This window comes from Amphiprion ocellaris, chromosome 19 (genome assembly GCF_022539595.1).
Source record: "Amphiprion ocellaris isolate individual 3 ecotype Okinawa chromosome 19, ASM2253959v1, whole genome shotgun sequence".
Lineage (NCBI taxonomy): Eukaryota > Metazoa > Chordata > Actinopteri > Pomacentridae > Amphiprion > Amphiprion ocellaris.
The window spans coordinates 3,599,127-3,620,034 of record NC_072784.1 but is presented as its reverse complement, the minus strand read 5'-3'; the positions used below and the strand labels follow the sequence as shown (position 1 = coordinate 3,620,034).

At 37.2% G+C, this 20,908-nt stretch overlaps 2 protein-coding genes across 4 annotated transcripts; both read left to right on the top strand.

Annotated features, from left to right (window-relative positions):
• The first annotated feature begins 4,326 nt into the window (after positions 1–4,326).
• On the top strand, positions 4,327–5,840 carry LOC111566372 (ferritin, middle subunit-like). Its single transcript, XM_023266920.3, is given in 4 exon segments — positions 4,327–4,648; positions 5,058–5,330; positions 5,437–5,572; positions 5,575–5,840. Coding segments are annotated over 4 exon segments (549 nt in total). The 5' UTR covers positions 4,327–4,546; the 3' UTR covers positions 5,613–5,840.
• A 1,127-nt stretch (positions 5,841–6,967) lies between these two features.
• syt5a (synaptotagmin Va) lies at positions 6,968–20,446 on the top strand. 3 transcript variants are annotated; one of them, XM_035946672.2, is made up of 10 exons: positions 6,968–7,093; positions 13,150–13,310; positions 13,482–13,496; positions 14,733–14,914; positions 16,025–16,111; positions 16,229–16,396; positions 16,504–16,671; positions 16,937–17,054; positions 17,137–17,270; positions 18,292–20,446. In XM_035946672.2, exons 2-10 carry the CDS (start codon positions 13,157–13,159, stop codon positions 18,499–18,501), a joined length of 1,236 nt encoding a protein of 411 aa, XP_035802565.2. In that variant the 5' UTR covers positions 6,968–7,093; positions 13,150–13,156; the 3' UTR covers positions 18,502–20,446. The 3 variants fall into 3 exon arrangements, with proteins under 3 accessions (XP_035802565.2, XP_054861477.1, XP_023122698.2); XM_023266930.3 differs by lacking the exon at positions 6,968–7,093 and adding an exon at positions 11,026–11,178; XM_055005502.1 differs by lacking the exons at positions 6,968–7,093; positions 13,482–13,496 and adding an exon at positions 11,025–11,178.
• Positions 20,447–20,908: the final 462 nt, after the last annotated feature.

Here is a 20,908-nt window from a genome sequence, read left to right as displayed (position 1 = left end):
TGACAAAACAAGATGTTTGGGGACATAATCTTGGGTTTTTGACTCAGACTTAGAAATATTTTGTGTCATTCAATATGCAAGAAGTGCAAACGGAATGAAATTCTGTTGCAATTTGCTCATCAAAGTATATATTAAAAATATAAATATGTCAAAATACACAGAAGCAAAAATGGATTAAGGTGCAAGTAGTGCAAAATAGTAAAAGTAAATGTGACCTGTGACGTTAACAGAACTGCAAAAAATATATATATAATAATGAATGTTATTGATGAGGTAATGAGCGGCATATTTTCATGACCTAAGGAAAAAAATGATGGACATTCTTCACCATTTCCTGACATTTTTTTTAGATCAAACTACTAATTAACATAAATGAAAATGATTATTTGTTACAGCTATAAAGTCATCCTTACTTCCCTGGATACTAACACACAGACGCCTGTATGTAAAAACATGCAGTTGTCGGTGAGTCATGTCCAGTTTTGGTTCCTTCTTCCCACCTCCTTGTTCCTTTTTTCCCCTCAACTCTGGTTCCAACCAGCAGAGCTCTGAGGTAAACTTCCAGTCAGATGTTTCTGTGGTAAAAAGTCTCCTGCTCCCTTCTTCTCACTGCTTCTCTCATCAGAACAACAGAGGAAGGAAGGATGGCCTTCCTCTGAGGAATGCTGAGTCACAACAATGACACAGCACAATCCTCCACTAAATTTGATGCTACTTCTGTTCAAGAGTGAGTAATCAGCGATGCATGACACAGCAGAAAACACAAACAGTCAAGGTACTGCCAAAACTGCAGAGTCACTTCTTTGAATAGGAAAATGTGGGATATAAAGTGAGTGTAGCCACTTAATGTGAAACACACAAATCCTTAAATCCCTGCCTGTCTTTCACAGAACACTGAAGTAGACAAACACTGGATTTGATCTACAAGAACAATAGGTCTTATTTCTTTTTTTTTGTTTGTTTTAGTGCAGGTTTACATTCATGTGATTAGCAAGTCATCTCTGGCATCTAGCTGTAGAAGCTATTCTACCTACTAGCAGTAAGAGAACAAAAATAATATTTGAAATACCTTTATGTGTGCATATAATTTATTCTACTCCTAGTAAATGACAGCAAGTTGCAACTAGAAATGTTCATCAGGATAAAAAAATACATAAGGTTTGTTGGCCTATGAGACGCCTGCATCTATACTGTGTGTAAAGAGGTTTTAAGCTTAAAGGCTCACATATTTTCTACTTAAAATGCATTTTTTTAAAAACAGTGGGGCTCCTTTTAAACTGAAATAGCTGATTTAATTCATTTTTTGCAACTGATAGCACAGAAACTGATGATTAAGATTCCACAGTTAGGCCTCTTTGGCCAACACTGCAAACCATTTAAACAAATAAAAAGTTGTAAGATGTTTATATCTTTTAATGAGATTCTGTAACTTCAGCAAGACAATACGATTTCAACATCTTAAAAGCAAGAGTGACGTATCCCCACATTATACGTTTCCCTCAGCAAGAAAATTAAAATAATAGTTTGGGTAACATTAAATATAATTGTTGGAAAATTAGGTTGCATCACAAAAAAAGAGGTAGTGAACAGATCTCAAGTGTGTGGACCTGGAAACAAAGGTCGGCTTTATGAGTGCAAAATTACTGCCTATCAGTGCTGCATCAGTTTATTTCAGTCTGATAAGGGTTGAAGTAATGTTTTCTTGTACTGCTTAATTGTAAACAAAGATATGGACAAGCTAAAGCAGATATAAAGTGCATTTAAGACTACATGAAAGCAAATCTAAATGTTTTAAACTCCTTCTAGAGCCACACAGTGAATGCATTTTATGCTATCAAACATAAATGTGACTGTAGTATACTGTAAGTTCCTCTATTATAATAATATACTGGCACTAATCCTCTCACACACACATTAATCAAATATATAAGTATGAGCTATACCAGTGTAACATATTTCATTCTCTGGGTCAATATGTAATTGTGGGACTTTTTGTATCATAGTTGACATTTTAGTGATATCCAGTCATTTTTTATTAATAAGTGATTGTTTCCATAATAAATAATTATGGAATTTGTAAAGACATGATCATAATGAACATAAAAAAACATTAGTTTTTTTTTTACTTTTAATAAAAATGTGTGCAAGATATATCCCATGGACTTCAAAAGTCCCTCAGTATTATATATTGACCCTTCTATATTTTTCAGCATGTCCACTTGCACACACTATGTTTATAATTCTTGTATTCAGTCTATCCATTTTGTAACTGCTTAGTCTAGAATTCACTGGGAAAGGGAATGTGTATTTACTCACCACATAATGGGTATGTGAACAGTTAGAGACTGTATGGTCCTGAAATGAACAGTGGGAATTACACTCCTGGTAAATCTACTGCAATGGACTTTTCTTTAAAAGCAACTTTGATTGGAAAATGTAACCAGAATAATTTCTTGATCTGTAGTTTTAACCTTTTATGGTGCAGTAGAACTACTAACACAATTCAAATGTGAACCTTTATCCAACTGTGATCTTATATAATACAAACAACAAAGTCAGATTTTTACAAAGGGAACATCTTTTTTGGCAATGCATTGATCCTGGATTAGCAGCAGAATAGACTGATATATAAAAAATTCTTCAGCTTAATATGCTTACACAGATGGACTCATAATTGCCTGTTTGAGGGCAGAAGTTGGTGCCCTCTATTTAAAATACATAAGGGATCAGAAGAGATATCATTAGCAAGTCTGAGCAGTGTGCTGTCTGAACAGACGGGTCCAGAGGTTGGCCAATACCCTATTTGGTTTTATAGCTAGATTTCAGACAGAACACTGCAACAAACCAATGTAGAGAGTGAACACACGGTTGTATAATTCTATAAATCCGTTTTATATGATGCGTCAAGGGAAGTTATTTTATTCCTGCATTGTGAATTGTCACTAGAGTTGACAGAAAATGAGCAGATAAATTATTTCCTGTGTCTTTTTTGTGTTATTAATAAGAACACCTGTATTAGTACCTCGGTACAGACTGGGACACTGAGTCTCGGTAACGTCTCGCAACACTGCGGTGGTGTTGAGTAATGCAGTAAAAAGCTGCCTCGGCTGTAAACACAATATCAGCAGTTCTTAGTTGTCACGTGGTGAGTTTATGAGGGGAAATAAGTTCAGTTTAACTCAGGCGAATCACAGCTACTGTTTCAGATCATCTCTCTTAGGTTGGCACAAAGTTAATAAATCAAAATCAAAAATCATACTTTTACAACAACAAAACAAAAAGTTGTCCAGCCCCTTTTCCCTTTCAGTAGAGAAACATCATCAGAATTAACCTGATACCTGTTAAAAAAAGGGAAAAAAAGTCATTTGTACACCTATTTTCTCTGGCTCAAACCAGAAAAACCCCTCGCTTCCAACTAGTTCAGAGTTCGTTGCTCGGCTTCTCGCTGTTCTTAACAAATGACATCATGAAGCTTTTATGCAGTGACTGCTTGTTTGTTTTAGATTTGATTTAAAGATTTTTACTGGCAACTTTTTAAACAGCGAAACCTCCCTTTTAAATCACTAAAATCTTACTTTTAAATCAATAAATTCTTACTTTTGAATCAGTGAAATCAACCACCTCACAACCTCTGATTATAAGGTGGTGCCGTTCTAGGTGTTCAAAAGTTAAGGCTTTAAACTAAAGGTGACTTTTTTTGCCATCTTGGCCAATCAACTTTAATACAACCTGCCTGAATTACTGCCAATTTTTAATTCACTTCTTAAAATCCATTTTTATACACTGATTTCTTTAGTAGCAATAGTCGCAAAGTAGTCTTTTTTGATTCTACTATTTTGTTTGTGTTTATTACTGTTGGCACAGTGTATTTTAGTCTCTTTTTGTCTTCTTTTTTTCACATTATCTAAATTCCACATTGATTTTACCTTGCTTTGTTTGGCCTTACTGTCCGGCTTCCTCTTGTAGTTTTGCCTTCTTTTACTTTGTCTATTAAAGCATTTTTAAATATTAAATAATATATAAAGTTATTATTATTGCAAACGGGGTTGTAAATTAGATCTAATGCCAACTACGATATATTTAATCCAGTTCTGTGTGATCTAGAAATGCAGAAAAGTGCTTTGTCATCTCATGGATGACTTACTGTCAGCAAGTCACATTAAAACTGGAACTTTCTTGAATCACGAGTAAAAGAAAAACGCAGGTTCATGTCCTCTCATGTTTCACGCCTCACGTCATGCTGCCTAAACACTCCGATTGGCTGAAACGGCGCGGAGTGTCACATGGTCTGCGGCGGCGTATAAATACAGGCAGCTACGCGTCTTCCATTTCACACCAGGGAAGAAACGTTTGAGGAGTTCTTGCTTCAACAGTGTTTGAACGGAACTTCTTGCTTCGTCCCAGTTTTTTTTTGGTCTCTCACCTACTGCTAAATTCCGGACACGAAGAAAACCTCCTTTACTTGAACACTACTGAAAAAGTCGACGTAAAGCTCTATTTTTGTACCGTTTTTGTTAAGAAAAAAGCACAACAAACGCCAGCCAAAATGGACTCCCAAGTGCGTCAGAACTACCACCGCGACTGCGAGGCCGCCATCAACCGGATGGTCAACATGGAGATGTTTGCCTCTTACACCTACACTTCTATGGTAAGAAAAGCCTTTTAGAACACTGTTGGTAGCCGTAAATATGAATGTACTGCGGGCATGATAGAGTAGTATACACATATTGTAGGTTATTGACAGGAAATAGAATAATATTGAATGCACATATTCTGTGTGTTGTTGCCTAATGCAGGGTTTCTTGGTTATTTACCACTCATGGGCAGTCTGCCAGATAAGGAGTGTCCTACTCTACCCATTCAGTGAATTAAAAACGCTGTGTCATGCTTAGGTTGTGTTTTCTTCACTTGTTTGTGTCTCAAGCTGCTGTACTTTAAATCATGACTCACCAGCCTGGCTAACATAACTACTGTTGGTCACACTGTTTTTATCCAAATAATGATGGGTGATGTGTCCTAATAACCACCTTTTATCCTCCTGTCGTCCTCGTCTTCAGGCCTTCTACTTCTCCCGTGACGATGTGGCCCTCCCAGGCTTCTCCCACTTCTTCAAGGAGAACAGCCACGAGGAGAGGGAGCACGCCGAGAAGCTGCTGTCCTTCCAGAACAAGAGAGGAGGACGCATCTTCCTCCAGGACATCAAGAAACCGGAGCGTGATGAGTGGGGCAGTGGACTGGAGGCCATGCAGTGCGCCCTGCAGCTGGAGAAGAACGTGAACCAGGCTCTGCTGGACCTGCACAAGCTGGCTTCTGAGCACGCAGACCCTCATGTAAGTTGATGTCAGTTTCATTTAAACAGGTTTTTTTTTTTTTTTTTTTTTTTTTTTTTTGATGTCTTCCCCAAACCAACCAATGTTCTCCCTCCATGTCCTCCAGCTGTGCGACTTCCTGGAGAGCCATTACCTGGACGAGCAGGTGGAGGCCATCAAGAAGCTGGGTGACTACATCTCCAACCTCACCCGCATGGACGCCCACAACAACAAGATGGCAGAGTACCTGTTTGACAAGCACTCTCTGGGGGGCAAGAGCTAAACGCAAACAGCGAGGAGTGAACCTGCATTGAAAGTCTTAACAAGCAGGGTTTAAAATAAACATCTTTCTGCTCTAGATGTTCATTCACAGAGCATGATTTCATGTCTAATTTGCTTTTTGGTGGTGTTTTGTATTCGTGTCATATGGAAAGATGGATGCTTATTAGATTGTGGTGTTGACCATCAGTCTAGTCTTGTGGCATTTTGTGAGTGTCTGATCTGTTAATCTGAATAAACCTTTTGAGCTGGTTTCTGTGTCGGTCTGCGTCTGTTATAAACTGTTCATATTAAAAGCTGTGGATAGGTTTACACACCGAATCATGAATCAAAATACATCGTTAACTTTAACATCTTAAATGGAGTCTCAATGCAATTTAAAAAGTGGGTTCTTTCAGTTCTGGTGGGGTTACATTTGAAATATAAAATAGGTTTTGAAGTTAGTCACTTAAATGGAGCTTGTGTAAAGTTAACAGGTAAAATTACAACATTTGAAGACAGTTTTTGGTCATTGTTACAGTTTAATTACATTTTTTCTGAATACTGTTTAGTAAAGGGTATAAGTGTCTCTGAATTGCAGTAAATTGTTGCTTGAGATCAAAATACTCAAGTAAAACACCTTGAAATTGTACTAAAACTTTACAACTGAGTTGATGTTACAGTGCTACAAGGTGAGATGTATATTTTTCAATGGTGTGACATCTCCAGATCTTTTAGAGATTTCTGGGTTGTTCTGTAATACACTGTGGCCATCTACTGGACTAATTCAGCACTGCATCATGAATTCAACAGGGAGAGATCATTTCAGTCTGACAACACTTACTATGAGTTTTGAGAAGAAAAGGGCAAAAAGCAGTTTCATGTTCGTGACAGTTGTAGGAAGTGTAACCTCACCTGTTTAAACTTTACTACAGCTTAAAAATATATTTAATTAAGGGCACGGCCTCTTTAAGTGATGCATGGATGCCATCACAGGACAGTCCATGATCCAGAACCTGCCTCAGCTCCAGTTTTTCTCCACCACTCTGCTCATTTATGAATTAGGAGGAATCAGACACTGCCATGATGATTATGGTTGGGGCCATGGCATAAAGCTTCAAGACTGCTGTTTAGGAAGCCAAAAGGTGGACTATGTTAACTATGTTACAAAAAGTCACAATTATATATTGACCCTGCTATACTGGAGTGACCATTAATATCTTACAAAATCACAAAACAAACCAGAATATGGTGAAAACGTGTTCACTGTTTAAAGAGAAAGTTTTACAGTCATCATGATGGACAAATCTTACAGACTGAGTTTTTTTTTGCAGTGTAGGTGGACAGTAAGTAGCTGGCAGTGAGGGATATTGCAAAGATTAACACAGACGAGGGAGGGAGGGGGAGGGAGGGAGTAGTGGCCAAGGACTTCTCTTCAGTCTGTAGTGGAGGATTTGTGGTGGAGAACATTTGGATGCAAATAGATAACAGCAATAAAAGACGAAGAAGCAAAGAGGACTAATCGGGTGAGTTCTGTGCAGTTTCTGCTCTGTTCAGATTTACTCTGTTATGCTGATTATGTACATGTGTTCAATTTACAATGAATGGAATCAGAAAAGCAAACATTTTCGTAATTTATTTGTTTACATCCATTAATGTCTCACTTTTGCGGCATTTATTCCCCATGTACCTGTTCAGACGTAACAGCATTTCAGTCGTGCAATTAAATCTGTTAAGAAGCAGCCTTGATCACTCACATGTTAATTTATTACATTTTCCTCTTTCAACAGCTTTTTTTTAATTGTATTCTCCATCTTTTGATTAATGCTTTTCACTAAGAAAGTTCCCACATGAGAGAAACATTTTGATTTTACACAAAGTGAAGGATGTGTCCAAAAGTGGCAAAGCTTAGTTTAAGTGGATTAGAGGCGGATAAGGCACCTCTATTTGTAGTGTTGCTTCACGTGAGCTCACCTGCTGTACTCCTGTTTAACGCCAGAGTTTGTTATGAAGGTTGTGCCTACCTTTATTTAAATTTAAAGTTAGCTTCTTGCTTTTTTGTGCCTTCTTTTGTCCAAAGCTACAAATCTACAGTAAAAAAAAAAAATCAGCACTGCAGTGACCTTAACATTAATTTCTATATAAAATATTTATATATTTCTCAGACAATTTGCAAAGAAGCGAGAGTTTTAAAGGAGTCGTTTGAATTTTTGGGGGAAAAAAATACCCCTTTTATGTGCAGCACTGTACATGGAAGTGGTATTATTTAACTTTTACATACTTTAAATGTAAAAATCAGCATTATCTGCTGCAAGATTTGCAGTTTTTAAGCTCTTGATGCATCAAAAATCAAGATATAGCAACACAGGCAACAGTGTGACTTGTCATAGGAATTCTGCTATAACGTTGAATTAACATTTACCTTTACATTGTTGCTTATTGTGTGCATTTTTTCTATCCTGAAGGAAAAATAAGCTTCTATTGCTCCTTTTATTTGTTACAATGCTGAAATTATAACAAATTTTGATGTTTTAAGTTGACAACAAACGTGAGAGTAACAAACATTTCAATGATCTTGAATTACCCTCTGGGTTAATAAGCTATCTATCTATCTATCTATCTATCTATCTATCTATCTATCTATCTATCTATCTATCTATCTATCTATCTATCTATCTATCTATCTATCTATCTATCTATCTATCCATCTATCTATCTATCTATCTATCTATCTATCTATCTATCTATCTATCTATCTATCTATCTATCTATCTATCTATCTATCTATCTATCTATCTATCTATCTATCTATCTACATATCTTCATATACATGTATGATGAATATTCAATCACATATTCCAAGGTTTGATTCATAAAAGTTATTTTTTGCTGCATTAGGCACCTGTAAGCACCATTATATTTATGTTCTGTATGTTATTGTTCAGTAAACCCAAGATGAAGATCAAAATTACCCATCCCAGCTTTGTGTTTGATAAACCAAGAGTATCTGAAGTTATTCAGCCATAGTTATGCTGACATATGATAGGCAGTAGAGAGCTATGATACAGTTGCGTTCTACTGAAGCTCCTAAGACATCCAGTAAAGGTCCAGTCTGACTGGGATTAGAACCAATTGGCTGTCAGGTCTGGCTCAGTATTAAGGGAAAAGGGGAAGAAAGTAGCAGCTTCTATCACTGAACTGACTTTGATAATACCAGAAAATCTCATTAGTGACTGAGTACACTCTATAAAGCAAATCCTACTACTTAATTAAATATAAAGTTGTGAGATTGTTAAAAAAAAAAAAAAAAACACCAAAAAAGGAAAGTAGAAAACTGTACAATAGCTAACATTTCAAGATAATCCATTTAATAGTTGTTGAGATAAATCTGTCTGGACTCCAGCAGTGGATCAACTAACTAGAATCTAGAAAAGATATTTAAAACATCTTATTGGAAAGACACTTTAATTTTTCACTCTACATTTACAAAAGAAGTACCAGATGAAGAGCACAAGTCCTTTTATTTCTGACTGTAATCGTTGTCTCCCCTACCTTTGCAGTTTTATTTATCTTTTATACTCTCTATGATGAGATGATTGGCAGCGTCTAACGTCCCGTCCAATAAGAAGTGAGTTAAAATGAGGCTCATGCTGAATCTACATTGCAGGCGTTGGTGGTTCTTCACCACACGATGACATGTTTCATTGTTGTGATGTGAGTTTTATTCAACACGTCAGTATGTTCAGATAAAAGGCTGTTGTCTTGTTTTGACACACTCAGTTACTTGCATTCTTCTCTGTAGACTTTTACTTTTTAAAACTCTTTTTTTCATAGCTCCAGTCTGCTGTTCTATGTGGAGCATCAGTTTTGCCTCAGCGTCACCATGTAATCTTCTTCATAATTTCAGTCTTCCGGTTGCTAAATAGGTCACTGTTCTGTGGTTTGGGGGGAGTTTTGTATCAAAGACCTAAAAATTGTGGACAGACACTGATTCCTGATCAGGGTTCTGACTGACTGATGTAAGTCTCTGGCCGGAGTCCAGCCTAAATCTGTGGTGACCCAGAAACCAGAACCAGGCGGACTCATCATCCTGGTTTTGGGGTGTTGTAGAGGTCGTTACGCAACACAGAGGCTCGTCATAAAAAGCAGAATGACACAGAGTTTAGAAGGTGCTTTTATCCAGAGTACTTACAGACCTATAAACAGGCTTAGACTGAGATCTGACATTTTTTTTTACACTGCTCTTGTGATATGTCTTCTTGTCCAAATTATATCATACTGAAGAATAATTATTTTAAAAAGATAGCATTAGTATGAGTTGGATTTGCCAAGAAAAAAAACACACATGACATATTTAATCAAATTTTGAGACATTTTGAGATGATTTTGAGTAATTTTGGACAATTTTGTAGTCATTTTAGGCAATTTTTAAATTATTTTTGGAGGAATTGCTGTCACACTGGACAAACCTGAAATTATTTTTGGACAGGTTGAGTCATTTTGGACATTTTGTTTGTCACGTTGGACACATTTTGAATTATTTTGGACATATTTTGATACATTTAGACAATTTTCAAGTTGTTTTGGACTAGCTTTTTGTCGCGTTGTGGACATATTGAACCATTTTGGACAATTTTGGAGTCATTTCGGGCAATTTTAAAATTATTGTGGACAAATTTGCGTCACCTTGGACAAACCTTAAATTATTTTGGACAGTTTTAGTCATTCTGGACAGTTTCTAAGTTCTGTTTTTGTTTTGTTTGTTTGTTGTCACTACAACAGTCTCAGAAGGCCGAGTCATTGTTGACAAGTTTCTATCACATTTGAAAAATGTTGGACAATTTTCAGTTGATTTTGGACACATTTTTGTCAACTTGGACCCATTTTGAGTCATTTCTACAAGAGTTTGAGTCATTTTGGACCTTTTTGGAGTCATTTTCAAATGCTACTTTCCTGCTAATGCTGGAACTCTAGTTGTAATAGACATGCAACCATCATTAAATCACTTTATTTCAATAGTGCAAATTGATGTAAAACACAGATTTAAGTATTTGTTATACTTCTGTTTGCTCCAGTGAATTGAAAGCCACCTTTCTATCTGTTTATCTAGACACACTGAGATCTCCTCTCTAATCCTGTGTTTGTGCAGCCTAAGGGGTCTACGAGGGTCAACGTAACAAAGCCTGGCAGATCTCATTATGGAATTGTGATGGGAATGTGTTTCTTTGTGCAGAGGAGCGTATGTCCATCAGGAGGCACGTCTCCATCTGGGCTGTCATGATGGAGGACGTTGGGGAGGAAAGACGGGGGAGACGGTGGGCGGGGAAAGGGGAGGAAACCCAGAGAGGCAAACTGTCCTTAATTTGTTTAAGCCTGGGATTTTTGGATTACCTTTGGCAATTAATCTTGTTACACTGCTGTGCAGCGCAGAGGGATGGCTGCTGTGGGTGGAGCCTGGGTGTGTTTAAACGCCACCGTTTGAGTGCAACTACTGACAGCTGGAGCTCCTTACAGGGCACTAAAGTCCTGAAGAAAGAGGCATGATTAGCAGAAACTGAATATTTTTTTCTCATTTCATTGCATTTTTCCCTCTGTGACAGAAAGGTGAAAGGTAAATCCAGCTCTTTATTTGCACTTTACATACACACCTTAAAGCTTGATTTGTATCTTAATAGCTCTCGGCAATTAAATTCACAATGTTTCTCAAGAAAGGACAAAACTGAGAAGAGCAGGGGCTGGAAATGGAAACAGCTGGAATTAATAATCATGATTGATTGTCAGTGGCACAGTGGAAGCAGCACAGCTGTAATAATATCATTGATGGCTGAATTCCATTTAAGTGCTTCAGTTCACTTGAATACAATAGCCATTATTAAAGTTTTTAGTAACACCTGTGCAAATGTTTGCAATGCAAAAGATGTATGCAAGCCAATGTAATGTCATCACACATGTATAAATCCAGATAAACGTACGTCTGCATCCAACAATCTTGCTGCCACAAAGTCAGAGGGATTAAAAAATGCAAGCAACGAGCTGCAGAAATCAGTCTTTACTGTTTCATGATGCATGCTAGGAAAGCAGAGAGGAGGAACAGGTGAAGGAGGAAGAACGAAGGAAAGAATTAACAGAAGAAGTAGGGATGAACACATGAAAAAAGTGAGGAAATAAAGAGAAAAATGCAAGAGACTAAGGATAGTAAATGTAATTCTTGGGTTTATACTTATACTACAAATGTTGTAAAATAACTTTAAAATTAATGAGTGGATCTTTTTATAGGTAAAAAAAAGATTAAAGACAAAAAAAATCTTATTAATTGTAAATAAGTTGAATGTATGAATGTACACGTTTGCAAAAATGCTCAACTATAAATGTGCACTGAAGTCCTGTACTTAAAAATATTGACTTCACTCCTCTGGTTAGACAAAACGCTAACAAGGTAGTGACTGTGTTTCCGCCAAATTACAAAAAGGAAGTTTTCACGCTTGGTTGAAGTGGTTTTTGAACTTTCCTACGAGAAGAGTTGTAGCTTCTGTCTGTCTTTAGACATCCTGAAACATCACTAATATGGACTGACATGAAAGAATAAGTGAAACTTGCTCTGCTGTAGCATGAAAGACACCATGTCGTTATTTTAGTAAGTAGCTACTATTTTACTAAGTGTATTTAAACTTTCAAATGAATAAAATGTTTGTAGTTTAAAATTAAGGGATTCACTTTGTCCCGAAACGTTTGCACAGTCAGCTAGGCTAGAGTATGCTAATTATGCTAACAGGCTAATGTGTGTACCTATTATCATTAATTTTTATTTTCTGCATTGTACTTTGCTACATTTCAGAGTGGAAAAACTTACATACAGTTTATCTAACCCAATATAATGCATTATTACAGATTAAACTACCACTAGGACATAAAACAGCTAAAATATGCTTCATTTTGTCTGCTGCTGATACATACATTTTGAATGTCACGGTTGTATAATTTTTAAAAATTGAATCTTCCCTTTATGATATTACTCCTTTAACACAGTAAAGGATCTTAGCAACTGCTTTGACATCACACCATGATTCTGTGTATTTTTTAAGCGAAAGCGTGATGAAATAAAGCTTGAAACTGAGGACAGAATGTGTTCGGAGGCAGCAGAGTGAAGCGACACAGAGAGGATTAAAGAGATTACAGCCAGGTGAAAGGTCACATGAACCAAGGACACATCTGAAAAAGACAGAAGCAGAGAGAAGCAATATTTCAGAGGAAAGAACTGTGTTAATTTAGCTCCAGAGGTATAGTCTTGTCGCTGGTATTTAATTAATCAAACTACAGCTACAAATGGATTAAAAAGTGTAAAAATGTTGACTTTTCTACACTTTGTGACTGCATCTTTTGAATCATTTAAAGGAGCAAGAGGGTCTCTACATACACGAGGATGATAAACCACTTACTCACTTTAATTAAGATGATGTTTTTGCCATCACCAACACCTCTGTGGTACTGAAAGCAGGCAGCAGTGGCTACTTTACACCTTTTCTACAACTAATTTCTATTAAATCACTTCCTGTCTGTTGCCTACTCTTCCTCCATTTTACAGAGCAACGATGCGATTGGTCGACGTGGCGGGGTCGCGGCTCCGCAGGGCGGCCGAGGAAGAGGAGAGGGAGCGGCCGGCACCTCCACCACCATCACACCACTCCAACCACCAGTTTGCCAGCATGAAGAACAAGTTCTTCAACGAGCTCACACACCTGCCAAGTGAGCAAACACTCATCTATATATACTGCTTTACCTCCTCCAGTCTCCTCTCTTTCATATCATAACATCATTTAACCATCCTGGCATTTCATTTTCAGTCATTTGTTGTTTCATTTTTGCATTCTGTCTTCTCTCATTTCTTCATGTCACCTCTCTGCTGTGCACTTCAAGATCATAAACTCAAGAGTAAGTCCATCTGATGTCTCTTACCATACTGTTTTATTTGGTGTCAAAGCGCTATGTTTTTCTTCTGCTCCTGTCAAAGAGTAGTTTTACATTGCAATGTGCAATAGAAGTTAGTCTGAGGAGGGCAGTATTATAACATCTCATGAGATGAACATGACAGGAGATATGAATGAACCCTACGACAGCTTTAGCAGTCTTTGTTGAGACTACTTTGGAAAATGTATGGAGGCTCACTAATGCTAAAATAAGAAAAAATAGAAGTAGAAAAAAGAGATGCGAAATGGGTCAATATATAATTGTGGGACTTTTTGTAACAAAGTTGACAGGTATCATAGTTAACATTTTTGCTGTTTTCAGGCCTAAAATCAATATGGCCTCCTATAACCAAACACCACATGGCATTTTTACAGAAAGATTCTTCTAAATATTATATATACAACTGAATAAAATTGAAACAAAGTTATTTCTGAAGATATTGTAGTAAATCTGTTGACATGCGATAAATACAATAAATCCACACTTGACTCTCACTACTTTATATTAAATAACTGCCAGTCTTTTCTCCTGGAGGAAATGACATCATGTGGAGCAGGTCATGTGATCTGGAATCAACACACTTCCTTGAGATGTGTTTTTGTAATGGCTAACTTAACTGGCACAGAAACAATTTATTATTTTCCATATCAAATTTGATATATTGCCAAAAAGAAATATTTGTCATGATTATCTCAACTTAATAAAAAGAACACAATCAAGACATTTTTTTAATCAGCTCATTTTATTGTTTTATCTGTTTTATCTATTTATCTGTTTTAGTGTTTTATTGTATCAGTTTTGTCAGTTAGTCTGCTAACATTTTCTATGTTGTGACATGGATATTTTTGACCTACTTATGCTCAATTCATCAAAAAATGCCCAAAGTCTTTATACCTCATCCTGAGGTAAACATGAAGTGTCGCTATCTGTCACTGCAAATGTCAAAGCCACAAATCTTGAGCACTTTGTGACCGTATAGGAAAAATCATTGGATCACTCAAGTCTTTAGGATTTGTCTTCTGGGCATGTCTCATCCAGTATTTTACATTACAGCTTTGACGCCTTTTAACTTTGAATTATTTGTATTATTTGTACCATTTTGGATGTGATTCTGAAGGTTCTACAAGTCTTTCTACCTCAGAGGGAAGAAACCAGCTTACCCAATCACTCAGTACTGAACTACCTTTTCTCTTTGTGCAGTGCCCATGTGGGCCGTGGGTGCCATCGTGGTCGTGGTTCTTGCCCTCATCGCCTGCCTGGGATTCTGCATCTACAAGAAGTGCATCAACAAAACCAAAAAGCCCAAGAAGGTCCGTGAGAGGAAAGGAGGACGAGGACGCAGGAAGAAGGACAAGGAAGGAGAGGAGGGAGAGGAAAAGAAGGTGAGAAAAAACGAAGATGTCCGTTATTTGTTCTGCTTGGTAATTCTGCCAAGCTTTGACTACTTTGCAGGTTGATTGCAGAATAATTTTGCTATAGAACTTAGCAGCGTTTAAAGGGTTTTATTTATTCAGGTGGTCGAAGATTCAACGTAATTGATTTGTTTCTTGGAAATGCATTTCTTTGCTTTCTTGCCAAAAGCTGAATGAGACAACCAGCAACCTGTTGACATCTGTAGAGTAAATATAACGCTAAAGCCAACATTTGGCTAGCTTTGATTGCACTAAGACTAGAAACAGCTGTCCTAATTTAGTCCAAGATGTCACAGAATGCTATTAGGCTAACATTTTTGTGTGCAATCTTTGTAGACATGATGGTGGAATCTTCTTGTCTGACTCTTGGGAAGAAAGCAAATAAAGGTTCAAAATATTAAGATATCCCTTCAAGACCAAACAATAAAGAAACAGCTGTAACATGTATGAAAAGGAGTCCACGTCTGTCTCCGCCCTCCACATGTCAACAGATGGAGTTAGCTGCAACAAGAGCGTCACTGGGTTTTGTATGCGAATGTAATCACTGCTTAACCGTCCACAGCTGTTTGGCTTTTATCCAAGCTGAGACTAGTAATGGCTCAAATCGCAGCTTAAACTGACCACAGTGCACCAGAGTAAACATAATGAAAGGGGATGGAGGAATCAGAGCTACTGTTTTCTCATGATTGGACACAGATTGGAGATTGTAACAAGCATTAATTTGGAATATGGATTCTTTAGTCACTCTTTGGCACACTGACTGCAAACCACAGACTTTACTATATCGTCCGTCTATATTGTTTTTGCCCATTTAAAGGTTAGACTTGGTCTCTGTTCATTACATTTGCACATTCCTTTTCAGTAGTGGTTACCAGTTGTTTCTCTTGAACGACAAAATTCCTAATATTTAAATAACAGTAGAGTCTAGGAATGGTATTTGTATAAATGGTATTAATTTGGATTTTTGGATTTTAGAATGCAACCTTTGTGAAGACTTCAGGTGATTCCAGGAGAATAGATATGAAGTGAGTGAGATTAATTACATAGACTGTTCAGTGCTAACCATTCAATGTCTTCCAGGAAGGAGAGGAAGGAAAGGAAGAGGAGGAGAAGGAGTTCTTTGGTAAACTGGAGTACACACTGGACTACAACTTTACTGATAACCAGGTACACATATACACACGCCTACGCCAGTATTTTGAAATGTTAGCTCACTTTTTACATTTCAGACACATGAACGTGAATGGGTCTGACCAATCTTCTACTCTATTCCCTCTCCTCCAGCTGATAGTTGGCATCCTCCAGGCTCAGGACCTCCCGGCTATGGACATAGGTGGAACCTCAGACCCCTACGTCAAAGTCTACATGCTGCCAGACAAGAAGAAAAAGTTTGAGACCAAAGTCCAGCGCAAGAATCTCTGCCCTGTCTTCAATGAGACCTTCACCTTTAAGGTCTACACAGTTTGATCATGTTTTCAGATGCATTTTTAGTTTATTAAATATCTTATTATCCTTAAAGATGCTGAAGTGCTAGTTTTTTTAATACTCTCCTTCTCCAGATACCCTACAGTGAGTTGGGTGGTCAGACTCTGGTGCTCCAAGTTTTTGACTTTGACCGTTTTGGCAAACACGACGTCATCGGCGAAATCAAGATCCCCATGAACAGTATAGACCTCGGACAGCCGATACATGAATGGAAGGATTTGGTTGGAGGAGAAAAAGAGGAGGCACGTGTTTTTTGTTTTTGAGTGTACTTCAAAAAAGTTTGGCCTCAACAAAAAACATCACTTTAATTGCTTCAAACATTTGAGTTTTTGTGGACAGTGATATAAGGCTTTATACACAGAATACAGTTATGTTCCGAAGGTGGAGTTCCGCCCCTGTTTGGATGAGGCTGAAACCTTTTTGAAGCACCCTAGTAAATATAACAATCAATACCAACATTTAAAGCACTATGACTAATACTTCATGTATATTTTTTGGTTCTAACAGCAAGAAAAATTGGGTGATATCTGTATTTCCCTTCGATATGTCCCCACGGCCGGTAAACTAACGGTCAACATCATGGAAGCCAAGAATCTGAAGAAGATGGACGTTGGAGGACTGTCAGGTAAACACATATACTTAAATACTAAAGACTGAGACTGGTACTGTACTGCTCTGCTCATCTACTGTCTCTTTCTCTTTCTCAGATCCCTTTGTTAAGGTGGTGCTGCAGCACAATGGCAAGCGACTCAAGAAGAAGAAGACATCAGTCAAGCAAAATACTTTGAATCCTTACTTCAATGAGAGCTTTAGCTTTGAGATCCCCTTCTCTCAGATCCAGGTTTGAATGTCTTTCAGTATGACCACTTCCTATTTACACCAGACACTTCAGTTGACTGGCTGTGGGTATGAGCTTTGATCATTTTAATTTATTGGAAGTAAATGTAAATATATCAACACTATAGTCCAAAGTTTGTGCCCAAACTTTGGACTGGTATTGTATATATGGTGCGATCAGTAAGTCCTGGGACTATTTGTGGTGTCTGCGCATAGAGCGTGTTGATTGATAATTCAAACAATTTACTATTTTTCAGCTTTTGCAACAAAATTTGGCACCGAAGTTGATATTTCCCTCTTAAATCTAAACTAATGCCATCCAAATCAACCCCAGCTTTACTTTGTCCTTAGTGTTAATTAGCAAATGCTAGCATCTAAAAACACTTTCCTAAGAGATTGAACAGGTAAACATGGTAATTGCCTTAAATCAGCATGTTAGGAATTTACATTTTGAGAATGTTAGCATGCTAACAAAACAACGCTGTGCTGCTAGCATGGTTGTATTTGTTATTCTGTCTCTCCAAATCTAAATCCAATCTATAGCTCTTAATTATAACTGCGCTTGACTGAAGTTATAAATCCTTTGTACATTTTTATTTGGCAGCTGTGTTGTTTATGACAGTCGCAGGTGATAAAGTTACAGAAGAGATGATATGGTGCAATTTTGAATTTTCCCTTTTGTTTTGGAGTTGAGCTTATTATAACAAAAAGAGGTAACACACTTTTTTGTTGCAGTTATCTAAATGTCAATGCAAAGATTGAAAAAAACTTTATAAAGCTGCATAGAAACCTTATGAGATCCATGGTATCAGTGCAAATTGTGTAGATATACAATAACATTAGAATATACCATGCAGTTGATTTTTTTTACCAACCATTACAAACTCAACAGATTCGAGCACCAGAATCACATCAAAGATCATCTTCATTCACCTTAACCAGTGTTACTACTTAACTTCATATATTGCCAAGAAAAAAAAACTCCATTATAAATGCATTTAACCCTGTTTTGTCTCCACACACAGAAAGTGCAGGTGCTGATCACCGTCTACGACTACGACAAGCTGGGCAGCAATGACCCCATTGGAAAGTGTTGGATTGGCTACGGTGCCTCGGGCGTCGGGCTACGACACTGGTCAGACATGTTGGCCAATCCCAGACGTCCTGTGGCCCAGTGGCACACGCTGCTGCCGGAGGAGGAGGTGGATGCCGCTCTGAAGGCCCCCATCCGCTAAACACACTCACATAAACATACACATCATCTGCACAGAAGGGTTATCCTTTCATTAAACCAACAACTCTAGTACTTGTAATACTTTATAACATGCATCGTTTCTATTCATACAGCACAGATAAAGGCATATATTTATGCAGTGGCTTATTTAAGCTGCAAATTCACACTAAATGACTGACTAATTAACTGACAACCAAAGTAAAAATCAAAATAGCAATTTTGTATTACACTTCCAAGGAGCTGGGAGTCTCACAAGATGACATTGTCAGGGTTTTTTTGTCTCAGATGTTGGAAACATCATGTAAACTAGAAGCTTTATGACATGCTACCTAAACTTGAAAGTAAATCTTGCACAGCCTCCCTTTTATCTACTCGACCACTTTTACATTATTGACCTTCACTTGTGTGAGCAACATCATGGTTGTTAAAAAGATTTAAAGATCTTTTTTTTTTTTTTAAAGCATCAGTATTCTGAAGTATTAATATATAATTTTGATACTATGGTATGATTAGAAAAAAATATAATCAGTAGAATCTGTTTCACTCTCTTTGGTTTGTTAGTATGTAAGAAACCCTGTTGCTTCTAACCCTCTCTGGATTGTTTTACTGTGAACCATAGACTGCCTATAAAAGGTGGAAAAAAATCACCCATTGGTTTATAAACTACTGTTTTGAAGCCTCGCAAGGGGTGGATCTTACTGAGAATTTACAGACATTATGCACACCAATATGGCAGCAACTTGTAAATCAAAACGTAACCCTGCTTTAAAACATACCCTGCTTTATTACCTATTTTATTCAAAATGAGAACATAAATTCCAAAATGAGTATCATGCTGGATTGAAGGAGGCTTGAAACTAGAAATCGAGACCAAAAACTCATTTGTAAAATGTTTACTGAGGTTATAAATCAAGTGAGAAGTAAGATCATTTTCTCATAGTTTTCTTTACAATTTGACTTCTTTTTGCAATCGAAGGAGTCGCCCCCTGCTGGCTGTTAAAAGAATGCAGGTTTAAGGCACATTCACTTGGGACTATATGCTCTATGCTGACAACTAGATTTTTGTTTTGCCATTCAGACCACTATAAATAAGCAACAAGAGTGTTATATGGCTAGCTAAGCTAACATACTAATCGGTTGATATTTTCACTACCACTGGTTCTGCAAACTGTTTCTGTTTAATGAGGCTGTATTTAAAAGCATTCTATAATCAGCACATTTCAGTAGATACCTGAAATGTTGTTTGCTGTCTAACAGTTGAAATGGCCTTGAGCTTTTCTAATATTTCTATATTCATCTATAGACATGATATTTCTGTTCTATAGTGAAAAGTGCTGAAAAGTGCAACAGAATTTGAGGGGAAAATATAGGGTAGAAGTGTAGAAATTTTAAAGAATTAAACAAATTTCAAGGGGCACTTACATGGACTTCAAAATCTGATGACACTTTAGTGTATTAATGTCTTACGGTACAAGTAGATGAGCTAACAAGGCTACTAAAAACCAACTTATGAAGCCTGATGCCTTCAGTTGTCTCTTAAGAGGGTGTCCCTAAAATTTTGACTCAAAAGTCTTTTTTTTTTTGTTTGAGTATTACTAAAATACTGTTGCTGAGCTTAAGTGTGTGTCTCCTCCTCTAGTTCCTCATGTCTTCCTCCTGTTTACCTTGATAACTCATCTCCCGAACAACTGAAACTCCATTTCTCCAGTGAAATTTATGTTGTCTAGTTGCATGTTTTTATTATTTCTGTCTCTTTGTGTCTCCTTCCATGTTTGGATGAGAGAACATCCTGCTTGGGATGTGTGTGCTGAGTGTGTGTATTGATGCGCATGTGTGTCTGTGTGTGTGTTGTGTATCGTGACAAATGGATTTGTGATTTCACTTTCAATGCATATCATGTGGTTGTAAATAAATAGCAGAATAAATAAAACGTTTCCAAACAACAACAGATGGTGTGGATGGATGGATTTAAATGCACTGTAATGCCCCAACGTATCATTTCATTTGCACACGAGCAGAAAGTCTCTCTCACACACAGTCAGATAAATGCATCATTTACGGTTAAAGACATCACAATATTTAAAAAATTCCATTTGAACCATAAACTATTTATGACATATCATGCTTCAGAATGGGATTATATTCTCTAATACAATCAGTGGCATTGTCCCTCCAGTGATCAGAAAAAGCCTTTTACAGTGATTTTCTGAAGGAAACTAATCCACCACCCTGTGATTATTGCTGCTATTTGTTCCTGTAATCCAATTATGATTGTAGAGGACTTTTCTGGACAAACTCTCATCTTTACATTCTGAAGCTGGAGTAGCCGTCGCTGATAGATTTGATTTCAGCGAGGTCAGTGTGCATGTTTTGTGTGTGTGTGTGTCGTGGTTCGGTGTGGCAAGTGA

Bases quoted from the DNA above. Each gene is read 5' to 3' on its own strand.
- syt5a (XM_035946672.2), top strand. From the start codon at position 13,157: ATGCGATTGGTCGACGTGGCGGGGTCGCGGCTCCGCAGGGCGGCCGAG. The intron at 14,915-16,024 runs GTGAGAAAAAAC...AATGTCTTCCAG, and splicing joins AGGAGGGAGAGGAAAAGAAG to GAAGGAGAGGAAGGAAAGGA. The intron at 16,112-16,228 runs GTACACATATAC...CCTCTCCTCCAG, and splicing joins ACAACTTTACTGATAACCAG to CTGATAGTTGGCATCCTCCA.